General features: G+C 63.8%; 2 protein-coding genes across 3 annotated transcripts; both read right to left on the bottom strand.

The window, feature by feature from the left end:
- Positions 1–411: 411 nt before the first annotated feature.
- Positions 412–1279, bottom strand: LOC109698337 (insulin-like 3). Of its 2 annotated transcripts, none has more exons than XM_074064550.1 (2): positions 960–1279; positions 412–849 (listed from the first exon to the last, which is right to left on the bottom strand). In XM_074064550.1, the coding sequence occupies exons 1-2, from the start codon at positions 1132–1134 to the stop codon at positions 479–481; spliced, it is 546 nt and encodes a 181-aa protein (XP_073920651.1). In that variant the 5' UTR covers positions 1135–1279; the 3' UTR covers positions 412–478. The 2 variants fall into 2 exon arrangements, with proteins under 2 accessions (XP_073920651.1, XP_020038069.1); XM_020182480.2 differs by having other exon boundaries at positions 412–772; positions 960–1261.
- A 377-nt stretch (positions 1280–1656) lies between these two features.
- On the bottom strand, positions 1657–12694 carry LOC141420278 (tyrosine-protein kinase JAK3-like). The gene is made up of 24 exons (XM_074064544.1): positions 12487–12694; positions 10190–10436; positions 9896–10019; positions 9582–9693; positions 9327–9472; positions 8844–9138; positions 8123–8245; positions 7855–8012; positions 7535–7646; positions 7260–7449; positions 6897–7018; positions 6629–6760; positions 6317–6401; positions 5908–6035; positions 5675–5807; positions 5440–5600; positions 5198–5348; positions 4864–5003; positions 4240–4429; positions 3940–4064; positions 3661–3833; positions 2761–2878; positions 2347–2457; positions 1657–2059 (listed from the first exon to the last, which is right to left on the bottom strand). Exons 2-24 carry the CDS (start codon positions 10371–10373, stop codon positions 1952–1954), a joined length of 3321 nt encoding a protein of 1106 aa, XP_073920645.1. The 5' UTR covers positions 10374–10436; positions 12487–12694; the 3' UTR covers positions 1657–1951.
- Positions 12695–15109: the final 2415 nt, after the last annotated feature.

Raw genomic sequence — 15109 nt, 5'->3', positions numbered from 1 at the left:
CGTGGGGAGGGTTTGTTGAGTGAATATGCTGCTCGGCCAACTCCTACACACCCTGCAAAACCCGTGACCCACCCACACACGTTGTGGTCTGCGGCAGCAGCAAGAATTAAAGGATTCAAACCCACTTAGAGAGACGAGGCTGGGGGAGAAGGAGGCCAAGCAAAGGTCCCCTGTGCTGGGCCGGGCGGGGTGGCTGCGTCACCTCCCCTGTCACCCCGGGCTGGAGCCAGATAAGGATAAAGTACCGGGAAAGGGGACAGGAGGTGACCGACAGGGGCCGGGCTGGAAGAGGGCGTTGGTGTGGTTTGGGAGGTGTGAAAAGCTGGGCGCCTTCAGGAGGTGGAGGCAGGGAGGCTGAGAGGTTGAGGCCACCGGAGGCCGGGTGGCGTCCACCACAGAAGGACACGGGGCTGCTTCCATGATTGATTTATTTCTTCCCGGGGGGACAGGAAGCCGGGGACGCGTGCGGGGGGGACCGTCAGTGGACATCGGGGTGTCTGTAGCAGTCAGGGACGGCCCCAAGTTTTAGGGGACCCGGCAGCCCTCCCCCGAGGCCGTGGGGTGCGGGGCGGTCAGTGGGGACAGAGCCCCAGCAGGTCACTCTGGGTGCAGCCGACCAGGCAGCAGCCGTGTGCGGGGTTGGCGACGGCTGCGCGGCGGTGGCGGTGGCCGTGAGGACTCTGGGGACCGGGTTGGGGACCGGGTCCCAGCGCGAGGTGTCCATCTTCAGCCACCTGTCCGAGGGGTGGACGTCCCTCCAGCCACAGGTCACCTGGGGACGCAGGGTCACCGTCACTGTGCGCACATGGCGGGAACAGCTCACGCCTGTGATCCCGGCTGCTGGGGAGGCTGAGCCGGGAGGATCGGAGTTCGAGGCCGGCCTCCAGGTGGGGGGAGAGTGCGGAGGCCCCTCCCCCACTCTGTGACAAGTGACAACCACACCCCACCCCCCCACTCACGGTGGCCATGGCCGCTCTCGGGGGCCCAGCGGGGTCCCCCGCACGCCCGCACCAGCGCCCGCAAGAAGTGGTGGCCGCATAGCTTCTCTCGGGTCCCCGTGGCCACCGCCAGGCCCGGCGGCGACACCGCGATGGACGCCAGCAGCAGCAGCAGCAGTGTCCAGCCGGGGTCCATGGTGGCCGTGGCTGCCCCGTCCCCCGCTGTCACTTATAGGTCAGCTGTGTCCCCGGGGGGAGGAGGACGAGGACGCCAATGAAGGCCAAGGGGGCCGGCTGGGCTCCCCAGCTGGACACCACCCCGCTGGGCTGTTGCTGTGGGTTCGGTTTTTGAGATGGGGTCTCTATGCACCCCAGGGGAAATAAACTGACTGCTAGTGAGCCTGGCCGAGGTCATAGGTCATCACAGGTGGCTGCGGACCCCAGGGCAGGGCTGGGTCCCCCCATCTTTGCCCCCCCACACATGAGGTGACCTCCCCTGGCTGACGCCCCCCCCCACAGCCTCGCTCCCCAAATCCAGCCTTGCCCTCTGACCCCGGTGCAGCTGCTTCCCCGCTCCTAGCTGGGCAGGATGGAGCCCCAAGGCCACAGCTGTGCGGGGGCGGGGGGACGTCCCTCTGCGCCTCCCCCACAATGTCCACCCGCCTGAGACGCCCCTGACCCACAGCCCCGGGTCCAGCCACAAACCATCGGATCTGTTGAAGTCCTTTATTCAATCAACAAACACTCCCAGAGCGCACTCTGCGCCTACCCTCCGAGGACCACTACACTACTCCCCCCCAGGACCAGGAAAGGGAGGGAGGACAGAGCCGTGGACACGGCCACCGTCCGCGCTCTGCAGCCAGAAGAAGTGGTGGGGACACCTCAGGGAGCACTGCAAGGACCTGGCAGCTGGGGTTTTGAGAGACGAATAAGAGTTTTCCAGTCAGGGTGTGGGCACAGGTGGGGAATGGGCTGGGGTCTGCCCTGGGGACACGGATCCGGGACAGTCACCACTACCCGCGGCTGGCACTCCACAAGGCCTCGAGCCGGGGACCCAGGGCGCCGAAGGATGGCCGGTCCTGCGGGGTGGGGGCCCAGCACAGCCTCATCAGCTCCTGGACCTGGGGGGGCGGGGAGACAACGGGGTGGCGCTGAGCACCCCAAATCCTCCATAGCTCCCGTGTCGCCTCACAGCACCGAGGCCACTGGACCTCAGGGCTGCGCCCCCTCCTCCCAGGTGACCCGGCCAGCCTGCAGCGCAGGGCGTGGTATACAGTCGGCGCTCAATAAGTGCAGGCGGCGGGAGCCGGGCGTGGTGGTGCACGCCTGTAATCCCGGGGCTCTGAGCTCAGCCCCCCACTCATCGGGGTGGGTCCCCGGGCAGTGGGTAAACTGAGGCAGGGCTGACCTCAGCGGGGCAGGTGGGGGGCGCGGGCAGCCGGCGGCCCTCGGCCAGCAGCTCCAGCAGGCGGCACAGGTTGGGGGCGTCGCGGTCGCCCCCCATCATGCGCAGGAACTCCTGGGAAAGAGGGGTGCGGTGGGGGCGGGGCGGTGGGGAGGGGAGGTGGGTGGGGAGGGCGGGGGCGTGAGGGGCGGGGCGGGGCTAGAGATGGGGCGAGGGTGAGGGCGGGGCTGGGCTCGTGATAGTGGCGGGGCTAGTGGAGGGGTGGGGCGTGACTAGTGATTGGGGCGTGGCTAGTGGAGGGGCGGGGATAGTGATTGGGGCAGGGCTAGTGATTGGGGCGGGGCTAGTGATTGGTGTGGGGGCGTGGCTAGTGATTGGGGCGGGGCTAGTGAAGGGGCGGGTCGGGGCGGGACTCACAGCCGAGGGGCTGCGGGCCTTGTCGCCGTAGGTGAACAGCTCGTACAGCAGCACCCCGAAGCTCCACACGTCAGACTGCCGCGAGAACACGCTGTCCGCCAGGGACTCGGGGGCGAACCTGGGGACACGGGCCACGCCTGCCTCAGCTTACCCAGGGGACCAGGGCGCCCGCACCCCGCCGGGAGCGGGATGGGGCCAGTCTGAAGGGGGCGGGGCCAGAGCGAGGGGCGGTTTGGGCGGGGCTAGAGCGATATTGACGTGGGACTGGCCAGTGCAGTGAGAAGTATAGCTGGAGGCGGGGCCAGCGGGGAGGGGCGGGATTGTGGGTGGAGCCAGAATGCTGAGAGAGGGGAGGGTGACGCAGGGAGCAGTGGGCGGGGCTAGATATGCAGTCCGGGCCACTGGGGGTTGGGGGGCGGGACCACGCGCTGACCGCAGGATGAACTGGAGAGGCAGAGATGGTGTCAGACTAGGAGCAGGTGAGGCTTGGGGAGGGGGCGGAGCAAGTGTACGGTGGGCGGGACTAAGAGTGGGCCTATCCCAGGGCAGGGTTGGAAGCGCAGTTAAGGCTGGGGGCGGGGCCACTGTTTATGGTGGGCGTGGCCTAGACAGGTGAGTCTGAGATGTGCGCGGAGGTCCAGAGCTGGGAGGGGCGGGGCTATGTAGGGGGCGGGGCCAGAGGCTGCATGGGTGAGGCCAAAGCATGGATGGGAGGGGCTATGGAAGGGGCGGTGGCACAGCTGTCATTGGCAGAGCTGTGGATGGGGCGTGGTCAGAGGCTGGGCGGGCGGAGCTATGGAAGGGCGTGGTCAGAGGTTGGGTGGGCGGAGCTATGGAGGGGCGAGGTCAGAGGCTGGTGGGCGGGGCTATGGACGGGGCCGGATGGGGCAGGGCTCCCACCAGAAGATGGGGCTCTGGCCGGGCTCGCGGACCACGTAGTAGTCCTTGTCCAGCGGCAGCAGCTTGGCGAGGCCGAAGTCGGCGATCTTCACGTGCGCCTCGCTCTCCACCAGGATATTGCGCGCGGCCAGGTCGCGGTGCACGCAGCGGCGGGAGCCCAGGTACTCCATGCCCTGCGTGGGGGTGGACGCGGGCCGGCCTGGATCCCAGCTTCCCTCCTCCACAGCCCACGTGCCCAGCAGGTCCCGGGAGCCCCTCACCCGCACCCCAGGCCCGCACCTTGCAGATCTGCGTGGCGTAGAGCAAGAGGCGACCCGTGTCCAGGCGTGCTCGGTGGCGCTGCAGAAAGTCACGCAGGCAACCACTGGGCAGGTATTCCATGACCAGCCGCAGGCTCTGCCGGCCTGGGTGGACGGAGGGGTCAGTGCACCAGCCCGACCCCACCCAGCCCCCCACAGTGCTCCGCCACAATGGGAAACTGAGGCTCAGAGAGGCTGAGCCCGTGCGCATCTGAATCCAGACCCTCCGCGGCGGCCCCCGCTGCAGCCCCCGCTGCAGGATGCACATGGCGACCCTCACCTGGGCCATAACTGACGCCCCGGTACTTGACGATGAAGTCGCTGTGCAGCGCCTTCAGAATCTGTACCTCCCGCTGGAAGTCCCGCTGCTGGTCCGGCCCGCTGTGCTGCAGCTGCTTCACGGCCACCAGGGCGCCGGTGTTGTCACCCAGCGGGTCATACCGGCACAGCTCCACCGTACCAAAGTTGCCCTGGGCCAGGGCAGGGCTGCTGAGCATCTGCTGCGGCCCCGGGCAGGCAGCCCAGCTTTCAAGGGCACGCCCACCAGGTCTTGACCACGCCCCCACTTCAGGCCACGCCCACTGTGCCTGGACCACGCCCCTCCCACCGCCAGGCCCCGCCAAATATGCAACAGGCCCCGCCCACGACCACACCTGGATATGCACACACCTGCCCATCACGCTCAGACCACGCCCCTCCCACCACCTTCAGGCCCCGCCCCTGGTACAAGCCACCTACCAACCACGCCCCCACCACAACCACACCCCATGCACTGTAAGCCACACCCACCACGGCTCAGACTCCGCCCCGACCCAGGCCCCATCCAACCATGCAATAGATCACGCCCGGCCACGCCCCCACAACACAGACCACGCCCCAGCTAGCCTGGCCACGCCCACCTTACCTTGCCCAGCTGGGAGATGTACTTGAGGTGCCGTTCCTCAAAGATGGTGGGGTCCTGACAGCTGTAGAGCTGGGCGCTACTCCACAACCCGTCTCGGGGTGCCAGGGTGCCAGGTGCTGGGTCTGAGAGAAGCTCGTAATCTGGGGGACACAGGTAACTGGGTAACTCGTGTGAACATCACGGAGTGACCACTGGGAGCCCCAGCTGCGGACAGCATCCTTCAAAGGTGCACTGCACACCCTGTGCAACTGCACGTGGTGACAGTCAGGGAACACGTGACTCCTTGTCGCCCCCCGTCTGTCCCCCCGCTGGACCTAGGGGACACTCCGCCTGCCTGACGTGATGAGGCTATTGAGGTCGCGCACGATGGCCCTGAACGATGGCCGCCGGCCCGGGTCGTAGGCCATGCACTGTTGGACCAGCTGAGCCAGCTCTGTCCACTTCGGGGCCGGCAGCCGCTGTCGCTCCTCGTAGAACTTGAGCTTCTGTGGCGGGGGGGACAGGGCGGTCAGTGTAGTCCACTCTAGAGAGGGGACCCGGCCACCTGCCCGTGGTCCACTCCCCCCAATGTCTGACCTGGGCGGGGTCCAGGCTGCTGACGGGCATGGGCGCCCCGCTGAACACCTCCCAGGCCGTGGCCCCGAAACCCCACTTGTCAGCCTCCAAGCCCAGCGTCTGAATGTCCCCGAGGCACTGCAGGCACTCGGGGGCCACCCATGGGATCCTGTCGGTCAGCACTGGGGGACGATCACGGTCAGGGCCACTCAGGGCCCCGCCAGGCCTCCCTCCTCCCCCCACACCCGACACGCACTTTCCAGGCTTAGCACCGTGGGGCTGACGCCAGGGTCACTCAGTTTGATGAAAGGGGGGCTCCCGTCAGTCCCCTCGCGGGCCAGCAGCACCTTCCGAGCGGACACGTTGCCGTGAGGGAGCCCCTTGTCCTCCTAAGGGGTCAGGCGTAGAGGAGGAGGGAAGAGAGTGGTTGGCACCCCCTCCACCGGGTGGAAAATGCAGGGGGGAGCAGACAGACGGACACTCACTCACCAAGTAATTGAGAGCATAGGCCAGCTGCTTGATCACCTGCAGCTTCCAGCTGGCGGGCACCAGGGGACCGCGCTTACGCAGGTAAGTGTCCACTGCTCCCAGGGGCACAAATTCCTGGACCATGGTGCCTGGCAGCAGCGGGAAAGGACAAAATCGGGAGGGGAAAAAAAAAACCGCACTGAGTTCAGCAGGCTCTGCTGCAAACAGCTGCTGGACGAGGTTAGGGTTCAGAGAGGTTGTGCATCGTACCCAAAGCTGCACAGCAAAGGGAACCCAGGTGTGTCTGAGCTGGGGGATTAGGGGAGTGTTGGAGGGGGGCTGGAGCTGCCACCCACAGAGGGACAAGCATGGGGGGTGGGTGACCTGGAGGAACCCAGGGACAGCAGGTAGGGACAGGGTGGGGACTCACTATCTCCCGCCATGCACACGCCATACAGCAACACCAGATGTGGGTGTGACACTTGGCTCATCAGGCTGGCTGCTTCCAGGAAGGACTGGGTGGAGCAAAAAGAAAGGACACGTCAGTCCCCACCCTGCCTGTGTCCCACCATGGCACCCCAACACTGGCCTGGTCATTCTGCCCTCCACCTGCCGGGCCTGACCCCAGGACCTTTGCACGGGCTGCCTGTGGATTCCCTGAACATTTTGCACTTTCCAGCAACACCCGGCCCTGTTGTTTCAGGATCTCGCGCGATTTCATCCCCCAGGCTCAGCCTCGCACCTCCATGCAGTGCCTGTGTGTGGCATCCATGACCTTCAGGAGCACCTCGGTCTCGCGGGCCTCGCCGTCCACCCCCTCGTGCCGATGTCCCCGGTAAATCTTGGTGAAGGACCCGTGGCCCAGGTTCTCGTGCTGGGATGGCAGGGGACATGTTGGGGAATATGGATGGAATCCCCCCCACACCGGCTACATCTGGGCTCGGGTGCTGGTCCCGTTGTATAGATGGGGAAACTGAGGCACGTGCACTTCGTGGGGGACCCTTACTAACCCACTGCAGGCTGTCGGCCGGGATCTTGTGAAATGTCATCTGGCTCAGTTTGCACTGGGGCTGAAGTGTGGAGTTTGGGGACGGGCTGTATCCCTGTCGCACCACAGTCAGGTTGGATTTCTCTATGGAGAATGGGGGTGTGTATGCGGGGGTCCCCATAAGTTACCACTCCTCATCCTGAGTGCAAAATTCACCCAGAAAAAAAGGCAAGAGACAGACAGAGGCCAAGTTTGCAGAGCCCGCTGTGCCTGGATCGAGCCGTGCCTGAAGGTGGCCCTCCTCTCTGAGCCAAGAAAATAAAAAATTTAAAAATCACGTTTTCTTCCCTTAAAGCCATAGCCACCAAGGGAAAAGTGGGCTCACCTTTGGGTCTGGGGGTGCAGCAAGATGTAAGGCTGAGTGCAACCCCATCCACGTGCAGCCCCCCATCTTCCCAACAGGCTGCCAGGAGCTCACGAAGACTGCTATGCGGCCGGCCAAGGCCCAGCAGGGAGAAGGTTCCCGTGGGGTCCCTCCGGATCAGGCAGCCCTTGTAATCTGGACCGAGGGGAGTCTGCAAGGTTGAGGGGGTTCAGGTGTCAGTGCAAAGGTCACCTCCTCCAGGAAGCCCTCCCTGCCTTCCCGCCTCTGCTTGCAACCTGGACACAGGCGGTGAGGAGGAAGTTGTCGAAGTCCTGGGGGCTGCGGCGGAGGACATAGGAGCCGGGCAGTGACCCCCCAGATTTCAGTTTGTGGATGGCAAAATCCAGTCTATGGGAGAAAGGACAGGTGGACAGGGATGCTCTGGGGATGCAGCCAGGTGTCCAACCTGGCCCAGCGACTTGGGGGAGGACTTGGGGTTCCAGGAGTGAGAGGGAGGGGTACGGCCTCGGGCTGCAGAAACGGCGATCCCAGCCTTGCTGAGTGTCTACCATGCTGGACAGGGGAGGACCTGATGGCTCTGGGGACAGCTGCTTACGTGATGGGGCCGTGGCACTGCTCGGTCACCTCCTCCAGCAGCCTTGGCGGAGCCACCTCCTTGCAGAAGAAGTGGCCCGAGTCGCAGGTCAGGCGGAAGTAGCCGTCCACCAGAGCCACAAAGGACAGCGCCTCCGGCAGCCCCGGGAACTCGGCCTCCTGCGGGGGACCCGGGGGACACGGCTCATCAGTGGCCGCCATGCTCCCCGCCCTGAGGAGGGGAGGGGAGGGGAGGGGAGGGGACCCCACCGGGAGGGGACCCCACCCACCAGGATTTGTTGGTCCATCCTGGTGATAGTGACCAGCCGGTGCTCCCCGGCCGGGCCCCCGCGTGCGGCCTGGTTGATGCTGATGTCCACGATTTCAGGAAAGTCACAGAAGGGCTGGAAGGACTGGAGGGAGGGAGAGGGCTGAGGGTCCTGGGGACCCCAAGACTCGGGGAGCCTGCGCCCCACAACCCACACCCAGCACCCACTCTTAGCCACGCCCCACCCCGCCTCTGACCCAGCTAAGCCACGCCCCCTGCAGGTCCCAGTTAAGCCCCGCCCCTCCCTGCAGGTCCCAGGGAAGCCCCGCCCCTCCCTGCAGTTCCCAGTGAAGCCACGCCCCCTGCAGGTCTCAGTGAAGCCACGCCTCCTGCAGGTCCCAGTTAAGCCACGCCCCCTATTGCACGTCCCTATCCTTGGATCCCCGCCACCTCTCTTAGTCCTCTCTTCTGTCTGGACCTACTGAGCCCCCCTAGTCCCGCCCACCACCCAATTCCCTCCCCTTATTGGCCCCTTCTGCGTTCATTCCCGCCCTTTGCCCCGCCCCTCTTTCTCGTACTCTGCAGCCTTGCTCCTCCCCCGAGCCCCGCCCACCGCCATTACCATCTTCTTCCGGCCCTGCTTAGCCCCGCCCACCAACGCGCGTCTCCTCTAAGCCCCGCCCCCACGTGGATCCGGCCCCGCCCCTCGGTTAGGCCCCGCCCTCTACAGGCCCTGCCCGCACCTCGTGTTCTCCGGGGCTCCACGCCACGCCGCTTCCACCAGCCACGCGCAGCAGCCCCTGGCCGTCCTGGCCACCCGTGGCCCCAGGGAGCCACACGCGGAAGGTCTCGGCGTCCCTGGCCGGGTCCAGCCGCTCCAGGTCCATGATGTACTTGGCCATGAGTGAGTGGCGGTCAGCCCCGCAGGCGGCCACGCGGTGCAGCGCGCGGTGCACCGTCCTGCGGATGCGCTTCCGTGTCACGAAGCTCAGGCCCTGGATGTGGTCGCGCAGGCGGGGTGGCAGGCAGGCCTTGTAGCTGTGGGGGGGCAGGGGACTCGGCCCTCAGCGTGGACAGGTCCCCCGGGCACCATGCACACGAGCTTCAGTGCAGGGGGACATTGGGACCTCATGGGGTGCCAGGTGCAAGGGACCTGTCATAGGTCAACACTGTGCACGGCCAGGTGTGCACTGCACAGACAGGGACATTGCAGCTGGCCGGCTCACCTGACCGTCCTCAGCAGCTCCCTTGGCTGCACAGCCTGCTCGCAGGACATCCGGGCCAGGTCCAGGACAGCCAGGCTGAGACATTCGCCCTGTTCTTTGAGGCCAAGGCCCACCGAGAGACGCCCGCTCAGCAGGTCACCTCGGTGCTGGGGACAAGCCACAAGAGAGTCAGCCAGGCCACCTACCCTCCAGCCCCAAGGTTGCAGAGCTGCAGTCCTGCGGTACAGCGAGCAGGGAACCCCCGCACACCCCCACCTGGGCAAAGAGGTGTTCCAGGACGGGCAGGTCAAGCACGGCACTGGTCAGGTCCTTACGTAGCCCAAAGCGGTGACACTTCTCCAGTCCAAACCAGTTGGGGAAGCGAAAGCTGAGAGGCAGGGGAGAGGGGCGGCCTGGCCTCAGCAGGAAACGGGGTTCAGGGTGGGGCGGCAAACTCAGCCAAGGCTGCACAGAGCCCAGGCTGTTTGGTGAATGTGCGGTGTGTGTGACCTTGACCACCCTCTCTGGACCCAAGGTCCCCCTCATCTGTGAAATTGTAGGATTTCTGCGGGGTTTGGGGTGCTTCGTACCGGAGCCTGTAGACCAAGACTTGGGTGTTGACGTCCTCCATGGAGAAGATGTGACATGGGGGGAACCAGCAGGACAAGTCTTCCGTGGCCAGAGCAAAGAGCGAGTGACATACGGGCAGAATGCCTGCAGACAGAGGCCATCAGATCCCTCCAGAGTCACTTCTGAGTCTCAGGTGCCCACCCTCCTCCCTTACCAAACTCCTACTCAACCCTCAAATCCCTAGATCCAATGCTGAGTCCTGCTCTCAAGCAGTCCTCTGTCTGATCCAGTCCCCTGGTGACCAATCCACTCACCGCTGGCCTTGGCAGCCTGTACGCAAAGCTCCTCAGCCAAGTGGTCCCCAAAGGAGAATGACAGGCACTGGGGAGGCCCAGGTCCCCGAGGGGGCAGCAGCACGTGCAGGGCACCAGCCTCTGAGGACGAGAGGCTGCAGGAGCGCTGGGAAATCAGCGGTGTCTCCTCGCTCGGAGGTGCCATGAGTGCCACCCGCCTGGGACGCAGCGAGGTGGCCCTTCAGTTCTGGCCAAGGAGACAGGGCTTCTGAAAAGGGACAGTGAGACAGAGAAGCAGGAACAGGCAGAGATGGACAGACAGAGCCAGAAGGGAGCTGCCACTCTCCCCCGCTCCGCGAAGAGAGCTGTGCTGGGCAGGACATCGGCAGTCACCATGTGTGGCCTCCACTTCCCCTCCCCGCCAGCCCAGTCCACGCCATGCACTCCATCCCCACGTGCTGCATTGTGCACACGTGTGTTCAGAAGGTGGGGTGGCTGTCCTGCCCTGCGGGTCTGGGGTCCCCAGTCCATCCGGCCCTGGATGGGACCAGTCTGATGGATGATGATGGCCAACAGGGGGTCCGCATCTCATCACCCCCAGTTAACCAGAGCCATTAGCTCAGCCCCACGTCATCCCGCCTCCTGTTACCCACGCCCCGGGAAGTCACGCCTCCATCAGCACTGCCCCAGTTAGCTCCACCCCTTACCACCACTCCAGCTGGACCCATCCATTAGCCCCACTCAGTAGCCCCGCATCCTGTTAGCCACGCCCTATGCAGCCACGCCCCCACCAACCACACCCCCTGTAGCCCCGCCTCAATCAGCACTGCCCCAGTTAGCTCCGCCCCCTAGCCCCACCCCAAGCTAGCCTATCCCAGCTACACCTGCCCATTTGCCTCACTCAGTAGCCGCGCCTCCCTTAGCCACGCCCCCAGGTAGCCACGCCCCCACCAACCACACCCCAGATAGCCCCGCCTCCATACGCCCTTAGCTCTGCTCCTTAGTCCCACCGTAGCTAGGGCTGCCCCATATAACCAAACCACCCCATTGGCCATGCCCCCAGATGGCCCCGCCTCCCGCCTGCACTGGCCCCGCCCATTGGCCCCACCCTCGTAGCCCCGCCTCCAGAGAGACTTGCTCTCATTGGCTCTGCCCCAGTTAGCACCACCCAATTACCTTAGCCGCATTAGCCGCACCCTCTTGCCGCTGCTCCAGCGCCCCACTCCCATTGGGTCCCGTCCCGTTGGCCCCGCCCCCACCAGCCCCGCCCCCAGCATCTTCCTTGCATGCACTCAGGTCTCCATAGCAGAAGCCTCGTGGACACTGGTCCCTAAGCGTCCGGCCCAGGGCTCCTTCCCCTTGGGGACCTTCCAACTCGTGGCCCCCAGGGGTGGGAGAAAAACAGGATCTCCCCCAATTAATTGACCCGGATGCAGAGCTACTCTTAGGTTTGAAAAAATAAAAACAGTTGCAAAGCTGGGCATGGTGGCCGCCCCTGTCATCCAGCTGCAAAGAAGGAGGTCACCCCAGCAAAAAGCCACGACCATATGTGGAAAATGCCTCAGGCTCGAAGGGCTGGCCTGGGGCACGGCTGAAATGGCACATGTATATAAACGCCCCTAGTGGCGTGCTTGTGATGGGGTGGGTGACGAGCCCGGGGTTCTGGGTTCGAGTCCCAGCCCCACCACGTCCAGGTGTCAGCTCTGCCAGACGTGCGGGGGGCAGAGTCCCCTCCAGTCCCCAGAGGTGGCCAGCTGAGTGAGCCCTGTCCAGACCCCAAAGTGTCACCATAGTCAATCCCCTGGGGGCCCCCTCCCCAGTGAGCCCACAGCACCTGTCCCCTAAGCCAGACCGGAAAGTCCCTTGGTGTCTTGCAGAGGGTCACCCAGGGCCCAAACCAAGCCTGGGAATGTCCCTGAGCCCCCAGCACTGGAGTTGAGCCTTTGGAGGGTCCCTGTCACCATCCCAACCAGTGACCAGTGTTAGAAAAGGGACCCTGGACACGGTGCCACGGCATTTTACAAGTCCTAGGGAAAGCATGACTTTGGGAATCTTGAAAGTAAAACAGGGAAAGTCACAACCTGCCCCATTTTTGAACCTCCAAGCCCCGTATCCCGGACGGCTTGGTCACCCCCTGCTCCAAGGGAAGCAAGGGGCTGGGGACATTTGTATTTCCTGCATGTCACCCACAAAGCCCGGGGTTCCATACGACAAATCAAACCCGGGCCGGGGCGAGTGACCTGCTTTGGGGGGGGACCCTCGGCATCCCGGCCACCCCCAGTGCCAGGCACGGCCATGTGGCACTGCCCGGCTCTTACCTGGCCGGTGGGGACCGTGGACGGAGACAGGAAGGATTTTAGGCAGCACGCAGGAAAGTCCCCCTCGGCGCCTTCCTGTGTGGGCCCCATGGCTTCCTGAGCTGTTGTCATTTACCGAAAGTCACAGCCATGTGGGGGAATGGGGGTGGGGAGGTGACAGGCCAGCCTGGGAGGGGCAGAAGCTTCCAGAAACCTGTGCAATGAATGGCCTCAGGCCACTGGAGACCCCAAGACGACAGGGAAGGGATGACAGAACAGAGGAGCATTTGGAATCGCTCATGGGCAGGTCCCTGGTGCCTCAGTTTACCCACAGGTGGCATGCACCCAGGTCCTGACCTCCGTCCAGTCCGTTTGGCTCCGGTTATTTTGGAGATGGGGGTCTCATGAACTATTTGCCAGGGCTGGCCTCAAATTGTGATCCTCCCGATCGCAGCCTCCCAAGTAGCTGGGATGACAGGCGTGAGCCACTGGCACCTGGCGTGGAGGGCATTTTGTGACTGGCAGGTGCTCATCGGGGTGGTCACCTCGATGCAGGACATGGGGTCAAAGCCAGCTGTGGTCATTGTCACCTAGTTGTTATTTCAGAGACACCAGGCAGGGGGCAGAGATGCCCAAATAATCTGGGAAGGCTTCCTGGAGGAAGTGGCTCTGTGATGGGACCCAAGGAGAGTGGGGACTTGGGGTTTTGGCAGATCAGGGTGTTCCTGAGAAGGGCGGTGTCAGGGATATTTCCCGAGGGTTGGGGGTGAGGACGTGACCTCCTTTGGCCGGCTCAGGCAGCTGTAGTCTTGAGGTCACCAAACCCGAGGCAACCAAGGCCGACTGGGCCACTCGCCCAGTGCACATAAAGGGGAAGCTGGGGCGAGGATGCAGCAGCGGAGAGGGGTGACGTGCAGCCCATCTTCAGGGACACAGGCCAGCTTTAGGGTTGCAGGAAGAACTGGGGCAAGGCGGGAGGTCCTGGTCACAGTGTGGCCTGGTTCTGGAGACATTGTCCTCGCCGGGCCAGGAGGGTCAATCTGGGAGAAGAGCACCTGTGTCCCACGCTTAGCAGGAAGGTGGACACCTCTGTCCCCAGAGCTGCCTGGCCCCCAGGTGCTATAGAAAATCAAACAATTTCATGACTATCCACCATGGAAGGGAACTGGGGAGCCATGGCGGGTGCAGGAAGGAGACACCCTACCTGCTGTGCCTTCTCCCTTTTTTTTCATGGGAAACACAGGTCATCCTATTAGTCACGGGGACGAAGGGAAGACTCACCTGCGTGGGTCGGGAGGCAATGGGAGGTGGCAGGTGCACAGGCTGGACACGGAGCAAAAGAGTCATGCCAACGACAGGACGGCAGACTTGCCAGGTGTTCACTGCGACACGGGTGCCAGACATGGCGTTGGCCAGATAGGAAGTCAGTCTCACAGCGAGCTCAGACACCTGAGTGGACAAAGGGGAAACTGAGGCTCTGGGAGAAGGAGAAGGTCAGGCTGCCTTGGCTCCCCATGGCACAAGGCCAAGTGGATGGGTGGATGGGTGGATGGATGGGTGGATGGATGGATGGATGGATGGGTGGATGGATGGGTTGATGGATGGGTGGATGGATGGATGGGTGGATGGATGGGTAGTGGATGGATGGATGGGTGGATGGATGGATGGATGGGTGGACGGGTGAATGGATGGATGGATGGGTGGATGGATGGGTGGATGGATGGATGGATGGGTGGATGGATGGATGGTTGGGTGGATGGGTGGGTGGTGGATGGGTGGATGGGTGGATGGATGGGTGGATGGGTGGATGGATGGATGGATGGGTGGACGGGTGAATGGATGGATGGATGGGTGGATGGATGGGTTGATGGATGGGTGGATGGATGGATGGATGGGTGGATGGGTGGATGGGTGGATGGATGGGTGGATGGATGGGTGGATGGGTGGGTGGTGGATGGATGGATGGATGGATGGGTGGATGGATGGATGGATGGATGGGTGGATGGATGGGTGGATGGATGGATGGATGGGTGGATGGGTGGATGGATGGATGGATGGGTGGATGGATGGGTGGATGGGTGGGTGGTGGATGGGTGGATGGATGGGTGGATGGATGGGTGGATGGATGGATGGGTGGATGGATGAGTGGATGGGTGGATGGGTGGATGGATGCGTCGATGGGTGGATGGGTGGATGGATGGGTGGATGGACGGATGGATGGATGGGTGGGTGGACGGGTGGGTGGATGGGTGGGCGGGTGGGTGGGTGGACGGAGGGATGGGTGGATGGGTGGATGGGTGGATGGGTGGGTGGATGGATGGATGGATGGATGGATGAGTGGATGGATGGATGGGTAGATGGGTGGATGGGTGGATGGATGGGTGGATGGATGGATGGATGGGTGGATGGGTGGATGGGTGGGTGGATGGATGGGTGGATGGATGGATGGATGGGTGGATGGGTGGATGGATGGATGGATGGGTGGACGGGTGAATGGATGGATGGATGGGTGGATGGATGGGTTGATGGATGGGTGGATGGATGGATGGATGGGTGGATGGGTGGATGGGTGGATGGATGGGTGGATGGATGGGTGGATGGGTGGGTGGTGGATGGATGGATGGATGGATGGGTGGATGGATGG

This window comes from Castor canadensis, unplaced genomic scaffold (assembly GCF_047511655.1).
Source record: "Castor canadensis unplaced genomic scaffold, mCasCan1.hap1v2 HAP1_SCAFFOLD_88, whole genome shotgun sequence".
NCBI classification, from domain to species: domain Eukaryota; kingdom Metazoa; phylum Chordata; class Mammalia; order Rodentia; family Castoridae; genus Castor; species Castor canadensis.
Note: the sequence above shows the minus strand (reverse complement) of the source record. Positions and strands in the feature narration are given on the sequence as shown.

Coding starts and splice junctions, on each gene's coding strand:
- LOC109698337 (XM_074064550.1), bottom strand. CDS start 1,134: ATGGACCCCGGCTGGACACTGCTGCTGCTGCTGCTGGCGTCCATCGCG. Junction 850..959: donor CGAGAGCGGCCATGGCCACC/GTGAGTGGGGGG, acceptor CTCCCGGCTCAG/CCTCCCCAGCAGCCGGGATC.
- LOC141420278 (XM_074064544.1), bottom strand. CDS start 10,373: ATGGCACCTCCGAGCGAGGAGACACCGCTGATTTCCCAGCGCTCCTGC. Junction 4,430..4,863: donor ACATCTCCCAGCTGGGCAAG/GTAAGGTGGGCG, acceptor GCCCTGGCCCAG/GGCAACTTTGGTACGGTGGA. Junction 2,060..2,346: donor CCCCCACCTGCCCCGCTGAG/GTCAGCCCTGCC, acceptor CCGCCCCCCCAG/GTCCAGGAGCTGATGAGGCT.